The 10,032-nt window shown below is 50.0% G+C and overlaps 1 protein-coding gene across 1 annotated transcript; it reads left to right on the top strand.

Moving 5' to 3' along the window:
* Window positions 1-882: 882 nt before the first annotated feature.
* On the top strand, window positions 883-5,208 carry LOC119780138. The gene is made up of 3 exons (XM_038280050.1): window positions 883-2,311; window positions 2,345-3,747; window positions 4,861-5,208. Exons 1-3 carry the CDS (start codon window positions 883-885, stop codon window positions 5,206-5,208), a joined length of 3,180 nt encoding a protein of 1,059 aa, XP_038135978.1.
* Window positions 5,209-10,032: the final 4,824 nt, after the last annotated feature.

Here is a 10,032-nt window from a genome sequence, read left to right as displayed (position 1 = left end):
TGAAGCACAAAACACATGAGTATGAAACCGGAACAGTTCTGGCAGGGGGCTGGTTCACTGGGGACTGTGCAAGGAAGGGAAGAAGGCTGGTAGCTGAGTTCAGGTGTGGCTAAGCATCTAGCTTAGGGTTAGTCTGGCAGTCCTGGGTTGGAGCTTCCAGCTCACTGCAGAGAACAACTGGGGAAAACACGGAGGGTCTTTCAGGCTGAGCTTCCAGCTCACTGCAGAGAACAACTGGGGAAATCCACATGGGAACCTCTAGGGAAACTCCTCAGAGAAGTCGTCAGGTTTCATCCACGTAGAAATCTTCGGGTTGGCTCACCAGGGCAGATTAGCCGTTTAGACCTTCCAAGAGCTTTAGGCTTGAGACTGGTTTCCTGGGATGCTGCTCTCCCTGAGCTGCAGACCAGAGACAGGGTTCCAGTGAGGTTGCTCTTCCTGAGCTTACGAGGAGACAGGAGGTTAAGCTCATCCAGAGCTTCACGAGGAGACAGGAGGTTAAGCTCATCCAGAGCTTCACGAGGAGACAGGAGGTTAAGCTCATCCAGAGCTTCACGAGGAGACAGGAGGTTAAGCTCATCCAGAGTTTCACAAAGGGACAGGAATCCTGTGAGGCACAGATAAAGGAGAGATTAGAATGTGATCTCAACCTAGAGACAACCAAGACTCAATCTGAAACTGAAGGCTCAGGAAGCTAACCAACTAAGATCAACACTGCGGCGTGGAATCAAGGTTTGAAGGCAGCTCACGTCTTGGCGCCGCCTCGGGTGGCAGCCTGTAGCCGCAGCTCCCGCCGTGCGTTTTTAACTTTTATTTATTTGTTAGTGTGTTTCTTTCCTTGTTTTTCTATTTATTGCAAGTCCGTACATAAACGTTGGAACAATGGCTGGATTAAGTTTTGCGACTCTTTTCCGCGTTCTTCTGTTACTTTTTTTACTTTTTGTAACTGAGAGCGTTGCAAGCAGTAGCGGGGGCATTGTTTACACGCGTGATCAGCTGATTGCTCTGTGTAAGCCCACGCTGCTGCCCGGAGACAGGCCTGTGGTCCCGGAGGAGTTACGGAGGAGACGCCGGGGTTGCAGAGCTGGAACCAAGCGGAGGGAGAAAAGGAGAAGACATAGGCCAGCGGTCCCAGCGATAATAATGGGAAATGTGAGGTCTTTGGCGAACAAGACGGACGAGCTCTCAGCGCTGGTGAGGACTCAACGGGAATACAGCGAGTGTAGCTTATTTTGCTTCAGTGAGACTTGGCTACACTCCAACATCCCGGACAGCAGTGTGGAGGTCACCGGTTACAGTTTGGTACGTGGAGACAGAGACTGTTCTAAAAGTGGGAAGAAGAAAGGCCGCGGGCTTGTACTTTATGTGAGTGAGAGGTGGTGCAACCCTGGACATGTCAGAGTGAAGGAACGTCTCTGTACCCCGGACATTGAACTGCTGGCTGTGGGATTGCGCCCGTATTATTTGCCAAGGGAGTTTACATCTACCATTGTTATTGCTGTCTACATCCCACCATCAGCTGATGCAGCGGTGGCCTGTGACGTCATCAGCTCCGCCGCTGCTAAACTGCAGACTGATCATCCAGATGCGTTCATGGTTATTACTGGTGATTTCAATCATGCCTCACTGAACAATACTCTCAGTAACTTTCACCAGTATGTTAACTGCCCCACCAGAGACAATAAAACACTGGATTTATTATACACCAATACCATGGATGCATATGAAGCCGCAGCCCTCCCTCCCCTCGGCAGGTCAGACCACAACCTGGTCTTGATGACCCCGAAGTATGTCCCACTTGTGAAAAGGCAGCCGGTGCACACCAGGGTGGTGAGGAGGTGGACACCAGAGGCTGCTGAGGCACTGCAGGACTGCTTCGAGTCCACAGACTGGGACGTGTTATGTGAGCCACATGGGGAGGACATCGATGGGATGACCAACTGCGTTACGGATTACATCAGATTCTGCGAGGACACCACCATGCCAGCCAGGACCGTCCAGTGCTTCCCTAACAACAAGCCCTGGATTTCCAGTGACCTGAAGGAACTTCTGAACAAAAAGAAGAAGGCTTTCAGGTCTGGAGACAGAGAGGAGCTGAGGAGAGTACAGCACGAACTCAGGGACATGCTGAGGATGTGCAAGGACAATTATAGGAGGAAGCTGGAGGCCAAACTCCAACAAAACAGTGTGAGGGACGTGTGGGCTGGAATGAAGTACATCACGGGGATGAAGGGGAAGGACAGGCAGACACCTGGGAGCCTGGATAGAGCGAACCAGTTCAACCAGTTTTTTAACAGGTTTAGCTCAGCTCCTGCCACCCCTCAGACACCTCCAGCCCCCCACACAGCCCCCCACACACTCACACTGTCCCAAATGGCTCAACCCTCCCCCCAGCCTTCTCCTGTACAGCACCTCTCCACCACCACCCTCCCCTCCTCCTCCTCCACTGAGGACATCTGCACCAACCCCCGTGTGACTACAGGCCAGGTTAAGAGGCAGCTGGAAAGACTACATCAACGCAAGGCTGCAGGCCCTGATGGCATCACACCCAGGATCCTGAAGACCTGCGCCAGCCAGCTGTCTCCTGTACTGGGACATCTCTACAACCTCAGCCTGAGTCAGGAGAAAGTCCCGTTGCTGTGGAAGACGTCGTGCTTGGTTCCTGTCCCCAAGAAGCCGAGGCCATCCGACCCAGCAGACTACAGACCGGTCGCCCTCACATCACATGTGATGAAGGTCCTGGAGAGACTGGTCTTAGCCCAGCTGAGGCCACAGGTGAGGACGTTTCTGGACCCTTTGCAGTTTGCCTACCAGTCCCACTTAGGAGTCGACGATGCTGTCATTTACTTGCTGCAACGAGCCCATTTGCATCTGGATGGTGGAGGAGGCACTGTGAGGATCACTTTCCTTGATTTCTCCAGTGCTTTCAACACCATTCAGCCTCTGCTGCTGGGTGAGAAGCTGCGGGTGATGGGTGTCAACGACACAAGGATCTCCTGGATTACTGACTACTTGACAGGCAGGCCACAGTTTGTCCGTCTGGGCAGTGTCCTGTCTGATGTGGTGGTCAGTGATACAGGAGCTCCACAGGGAACTGTGCTCTCTCCCTTCCTCTTCACCGTATACACCACTGACTTTCAGTACAATTCTGAGTCATGTCACCTGCAGAAGTTTTCTGATGACTCAGCTGTTGTAGGGTGTATAAGAGAGGGAGAGGAGGGGGAGTACAGGACACTGGTGGACAACTTTGTGGAGTGGTCCGAACAGAACCACCTGAGGCTGAATGTCAACAAGACCAGAGAGATGGTGATTGACTTCAGGAGAGAGAAGAGGTCTTCACAGCCACTACGGATTAGGGGGGAGGTGGTGGAGGAGGTGGAGGACTACAGATATTTGGGAGTGATAATTGACAATAGACTGGACTGGAGGTCTAACTCTGAGGCTGTGTACAAGAAGGGGATGAGCAGACTCTATTTCTTGAGGAAGCTGAGATCCTTCAATGTGTGCAGCAAGATGTTGGAGATCTTTTACCAGTCTGTTGTTGCCAGCACCATTTTCTTTGCTGCTGTGTGTTGGGGCAGCAGCATTAGAGCCAGCGACACCAACAGACTTGATAAAATCATCAGGAGGGCTGGCTCTGTACTTGGACTCAGGCTGGAGTCTTTTGAGACTGTGGTGGAGAGGAGAACGCTGAATAAACTCTTATCCATCATTGACAATGATCAGCACCCTCTCCACCACACAGTGGTCAGACAGCGGAGCTGGAGCAGCCTGTGAGAAAAGGTGCTCCGCTGTCTGACCACTGTGTGGTGGAGAGGGTGCTGATCATTGTCAATGATGGATAAGAGTTTATTATCGAAGGGACAGATACAGGAAATCTTTCCTACCATATGCCATCACATTGTACAATAAAAAATAAACTCTTGTTTCAGCATACAGTAACCAGCACTGTACTGTACTGCACTCCATATTTTAATACTTATTTATAATCTGTTCACTGCACCTCAGGACTGTTCACTGCACCCTTATTATGTAAATTACCCTTATAATGTAAATACGTGTGGATGTTATGTTATTTTACTTTTTTCTTATCTTATTGTGTTGTGACTGTCACTATGTGTAAAGCTGCTGCTACACTGCAATTTCCCAGCTTGGGATAAATAAAGTACATCTATCTATCTATCTATCTAGCTGAGCCTCCCACAGGTGTGTGGGAGGCTCAGCTCAGGAGGACCCACGGCGCACTCTGCTGGAGGCAGAGGGTAATCTCCAGAACCTTAACAGTGACTCCAGCCCTAAAGAAAAGACAAAGAGAGCAGAAGAGGATCCTCGGCGCCCTCTGGTGGGCATGCCTGAGGATCCCAACAGAGCCCCCCCCTCAAGGGCGGATTCCAGACGCCCCCTGAAAAAAAAAAGTCCAAAAAACAAACAAAAAAAAACAACCCACCCAGGGCGGGCGGAGGGGGCACTAGGGCGAGCAGGGCCTGAAACAACAGAAAAAAAGGTCCAACAAACAAAAAACAACCCACCCAGGGTGGGCGAAGGGGGAAACAGGCCAGGAGGGCACAAAACTAAAACAGAGTCCAGAACAAAAAACGATCCACTTATGGTGGACGAAAACAAAAGAAAACCCAAAAAATTTCTTGGGCAAAGTCTCTGGTGGCCGGCCGAGGGACCGGCAGCGGGACTGAGTCTCAGGTGGCCGGCCGAGGGACCGGCAGCAGGACACAGTTTCAGGTGGCCGGCCGAAGTACTGGCAGCAGGACATAGTCTCAGGTGGCCTACCGTGGGACCGACGGCGGAGGCGTAGTTGCTGCTCAGGAGGTCGACCGTTGAGATGAAGGCGAAGCAGCGTCTTAGGGGGACCACCGCCGGGCCGGAGGCACGGTTGAGGTTCAGGAGGCCGGCCTACGATCCGGCAACGGAGCAGAGTCTTATGTGGCCGGCAGCGGGGTCGAAGGCGACGCTGACACTCTGGGGGTCTGCCACGGGGTCGGCGGTGAAGATGACGCTCTGGGGGTCCGCCACGGGGTCGGCGGTGAAGATGACGCTCTGGGGGTCCGCCACAGGGCCGGAGGTGAAGCTGACGCTCTGGAGGTCTGCCGCGGGGCCGAAGGCGAAGAACCTTCTCAGGAGGAAGACGCCCAAACTTCAGCAGGTACCCCCACGGGGTACCCCGTCCCCTCCTCGGCAGCTCAGACTCTGTAGCGACCGCCGACTGCGGCTCAGGAGGAGGCTCTGAGGAGACCGCCGAGTGCGGCTCTGGAACAGGGTCTGGAACCGAGGAGACCGCCAATTGCGGCTCTGGAGCAGGGGAGCCCGCCGATTGCGGCTCCCGATCAGGAACAGGGGGGCCCGCCGATTGCGGCTCCCGATCAGGAACAGGGGAGCCCGCCGATTGCGGCTCCCGATCAGGATCAGGGGAGCCCGCCGATTGCGGCTCCCGATCAGGAACAGGGGAGCCCGCCGATTGCGGCTCCCGATCAGGAACAGGGGAGCCCGCCGATTGCGGCTCCCGATCAGGAACAGGGGAGCCCGCCGATTGCGGCCCCCGATCAGGAGCAGGGGAGCCCGCCGATTGCGGCTCCCGATCAGGAGCAGGGGAGCCCGCCGATTGCGGCTATATGCAATATAGCACATTATCTGGGCCAATGATTGGCTAAGGGTGGCCATGGCCACCTGCCCCCATCTAGCTCCGCCCCTGAACTTAAACCCTTTTTTAAATTTCTGAATACTTTGTAAGACAGGATGAGCAAAAACGTATAAACTATTACTATGAATTATAATAATTGTTGCAGGAAAAAGAAATTCAACTCTGCTACTTCAATTAAATATGTATTGGAAGAAGACATAACTAATGGGATGGACATAAATAATGATGATAATAAGACTTGGGAGAAGAAGAGGGCATCATTAAGCAGGTTTTTACATGAAAAAGCTAAAGGAGCTTTAATAAAATCTAGAATACTATCTATTAAAGACATAGATTCACCTACTAGATTCTTTTTTAAGTTGGAAAGAAAGGTCAGGCAACATAATCAGATGATGCACCTTAAGAGCTCCAATGGGTCGGTGACCAGGGACCCATCTGAGATGAGGAGGCTGGCCATAGATTTCTACAGCAACTTGTTTAAAGCGGATGAGTGTGACCCAGATCCTGTGGAGGAGATACTGGAGGGACTCCCTCGTTTAGGGGAGGCGTCGGCAGCCTTCCTGGAGTCCAAGGTGCAGTTTGAAGAGCTGTCTACAGCGGTGAGCCAGCTCAGCTGTGGGCGGGCGCCTGGTGTCGATGGGCTTCCAGCGGAATTTTATAAGACATTCTGGAACCTAATTGGAAACGATCTAATGGACGTTTTCGGAGGATGCTTGGACTCCGGGACGTTACCAACGAGCTGTAGGAGAGCAGTACTGACGTTACTGCCAAAGAAAGGAGATTTGTGACTACTACAGAACTGGCGACCGGTATCACTACTCTGCACTGACTATAAAATTCTAGCCAAAGTACTGGCGAATAGACTTAAAAATATTTGGACTCAATTGTAGACGACAGCCAGACATACTGTGTCCCTGATAGGACAATAATGGACAATTTGTTTTTACTCAGAGACATCATAGATCTGTCAAAATTCCAGGAATTAGATATAGGCCTGCTTTCTCTGGACCAAGAAAAGGCATTTGATAGAGTTGATCACAAATACTTGTTTAAAACACTTAAAGCTTTTGGTTTTGGTAATTTTTTTATTTCATGTATTGAGTTGTTGTATTCAAGGATCACTGTATTATTGAAGGTAGGAGGGGGACTTAGCAGACCGGTTTCTGTACAGAGAGGGATCAGGCAGGGATGTCCTCTTTCTGGGATGCTCTATGCTTTGGCTATTGAGCCCTTATTGCATCACCTCAGGAATAATATATCAGGTTTAAAATCAGCAGACAAAACAAATGCTTCGGTTAGGTTGTCAGCATATGCTGATGACGTCACAGTTTTTATAGGTTGCCAAAAAGATGCTAGGACTCTGGAACAAAGGCTAAAACTATAAGAGCAAGCTTCTTCAGCAAAGGTTAACTGGTCGAAGTGTGAGGGTCTCTTACTGGGAGAGTGGAACAATAAAGTGAGACCGACCTTACCAGCCGGGCTGCAGTGGAGCACAGAGGGGATGATGGTGCTAGGTGTATATCTAGGGAAGGATGACTTTCAGTTAAAGAACTGGGAGGGCATAGGTGAGAAAATAGGTGCCCGATTGTCTAGATGGAAATGGGTCCAGCCCCAGTTGTCATACAGGGGGAGGACTTTGGTTGCCAACAGTCTAGCTGCATCCATGCTTTGGCATCGGGCCACCGTTCTAGTTCCCCCGAACAAAATATTAGAACAGATGCAGAAGACACTGGTGGACTTTTTATGGGATGGCTATCATTGGATTAGATCAGCTGTGCTGTTTCTACCTGTGGCGGAAGGGGGTCAAGGGCTGATTGACCTCAGGAGCCGCATAACTGCGCTTCGGCTCCAGACGGCACAGAGATACTTGTACAAATCACAGCAGCCCTGGACTGAAACGGCATCCTTGCTGCTGCAAAGAATTGGAAACCTACACTACGATAAGCATCTCTTTCTATTGGACTTGGAGGGAATGGACACTACACAAACTTCCAGTTTTTATCAGTCAGTATTGGATGACTGGAGAACAGTTTTAAAAAGTAAAAGGGACTGCACTCAGGTGTATGGGACAATAGGCGATGAACCTCTGTTCCATAACCCAGCCATAAGAAGCAGAATTCTGGCCTCTAAGAGTATCCAGAGGATGTTCACAGCAGCGGGGCTGACAAAGCTGGCAGGACTGAGGGCAGATGGTCAATGGAAGAGTGCTGCGAAGATATGTGAGGAAACAGGGACTAAATCCTTACGCCTCATGGACAGACTGGTGCAGGAGGTGATAAGTGGACTTCCCGGATCCTTCAGGAGGGTACTAGAGTTAGAGGAGCATCTGGAGGAGTTTCCAAAGCTGTCTATTGGTGCTGCAGTGGTGGAACAGGAGGAAGCAGACGGGCTCCTGCTGTCAGTCAGAACACCTGAACTGAGGAACTTCTCTGAAGCACCAAAGAGAAGCCTATATGAGGTATCAGTGAAAGTCCAGAACAGAGCGATGCTGGTAGGGGTCAAGGAGTCGAGGTGGTCGGGTGTGTTGGCGCCAGATTCATCTCCCAGGGGCAGCTGGAGGTCCCTGTACAAAACCCCCCTGGAGAAACGTACTGCAGATCTCCAGTGGAGGATTGTACACGGGGCCGTGGCCACAAACAGACACGTGGCACGTATTGATCACAGGGCAGGGAGTCAATGCGCATTGTTCGTTTTTTTTTTTTTTTTTTTTTTTTTTTTTTATTTATTTATTTATTTTTTTTGTAATTTATCCCCACCGAAAAGGGTCGCTAGAAGAGCGAGACTTGGTTACAACTCAGTGTCCAAATGTTGTTTATTTTCTTTCTTGATTTCACACTTGAAACACAGCAGGTTATAAACCTGTGGAAAACACCAAAGTTGTGCTATACATTAGATTTCATGTTCAGATATTTACATAAATAACTAATACAAATTCACTGCAATATCAATGAGAAATCCATATAAATACACATACATGCATCCATAAGCTATAAACTCTTATTTAGACACACACCATAAAGCGTCAGTAACTACTGTATAAAAATCTGCAGCTTGTATAAATAATTCATATAAATACAATTCCTCATTAAAGCATAGCCAACAATATCTATAAATATAAACAATAGAATGCACAACAGCAGACACTACACTTAATCCATTTCATTACATACAAACACCAGAGCTACCACTGCAAAAAGCAGCTTAAAATAACAACAGGAGCCCATTTACAAATGCTAGGTGAGTGAACCACATCTCCCATCATGCATTACAGGAAACAACTACGACTTCGGCCCGACTACAACACCCAGAGTGCACCGCGAATCAGGAAGTAAGCGCATAGCGTCAAACGCGCTTCGTTTCAAAAGTTTTTACCGTCAACTCAGACTAATAAACTTTAACAGTAATCGGCGGATTAAAACAATGCACTTGCCAAGCGACCACAGTGAAAAAGTTATAAACATCCGACCAGTTAAAGGGCAACAACAGTCGATCAAGCAGTTTAAAACAACCAGCGAGAGAATATTAAAACCCAGCACCTTACCGGTGATGTGCGTCGCTCTTCCAGCCATGCAATTGGATTCTGTCTCTGTGCGTGCACGCTCCTGTTTATCTACGCATCACTAGGAACACTACATCCAACGGCAAGCCAGCACACCAAACCAGGTAAGTGCCCCCTCCCACCTAATCAGCTGTGCTGCGTTACACCTGATCACCCGTGAGTTGACGTTGTTTACCTACCACCAAATGACAGTGCACAAAACACCTCCCACTTGACTGAATGATCGCAAGATCCAATGAAGTCACAAATCTTACAATTAATTAATTTCTCTTTCAGAGTCCTTCAAAGCTCTTTCAAGGGTTTTTTTTTCTTTCTTCTTCCTCCCGGTCATGATGCATGTTTGCAGCTCTTCATGATGTACAACTTTGATGGCATAGTGGCAGCGTTCGGAGTTCACCACTACGTCAGATTGAGGCTGAGGACAGAGGGTTTTGATCCTCCACCGGAAGAAGGACCACAAGTCTCCTTACATCCCTCTTGATCACAGTCGTGGGCAAAGGAGAGCAGCTCCTCTTGCGGCTGCCCGACTGTGATGCCAGTGCAAGTCGTGATGTCAGCATCCCGGACGATCCCCTTGTTGTCAGGGTAGACAGACAGAATTCTGCCCAGGCGGAACTGACCTCTCAGAGCATTTGGGTCAGCTACCCAGACGAGATCGCCGACTCTGATGTTTCTCTCTGATCGGTGCCACTTCTGACGAACGAAGAGATTTGGGCCAGCAAGCTCCCTCCATTTGGCCCAGAAGCGATCTACCCCGATTTGGATAGCTCGCAACCGCCGCCAGGAATGAGTCTCCAGGTCGAGACTGGTGGTATCTCCC

Source organism: Cyprinodon tularosa, unplaced genomic scaffold (assembly GCF_016077235.1).
Source record: "Cyprinodon tularosa strain WSP-4 unplaced genomic scaffold, ASM1607723v1 ctg1556, whole genome shotgun sequence".
In the NCBI taxonomy this organism is placed as follows: domain Eukaryota; kingdom Metazoa; phylum Chordata; class Actinopteri; order Cyprinodontiformes; family Cyprinodontidae; genus Cyprinodon; species Cyprinodon tularosa.
The sequence above is the reverse complement of the archived record's forward strand: the minus strand, read 5'-3'. Positions and strand labels throughout refer to the sequence as shown.

Bases quoted from the DNA above. Each gene is read 5' to 3' on its own strand.
- LOC119780138 (XM_038280050.1), top strand. From the start codon at position 883: ATGGCTGGATTAAGTTTTGCGACTCTTTTCCGCGTTCTTCTGTTACTT. The intron at 2,312-2,344 runs CTGCCACCCCTC...CAGCCCCCCACA, and splicing joins TAACAGGTTTAGCTCAGCTC to CAGCCCCCCACACACTCACA. The intron at 3,748-4,860 runs GTCAGACAGCGG...GCAGCGTCTTAG, and splicing joins ACCCTCTCCACCACACAGTG to GGGGACCACCGCCGGGCCGG.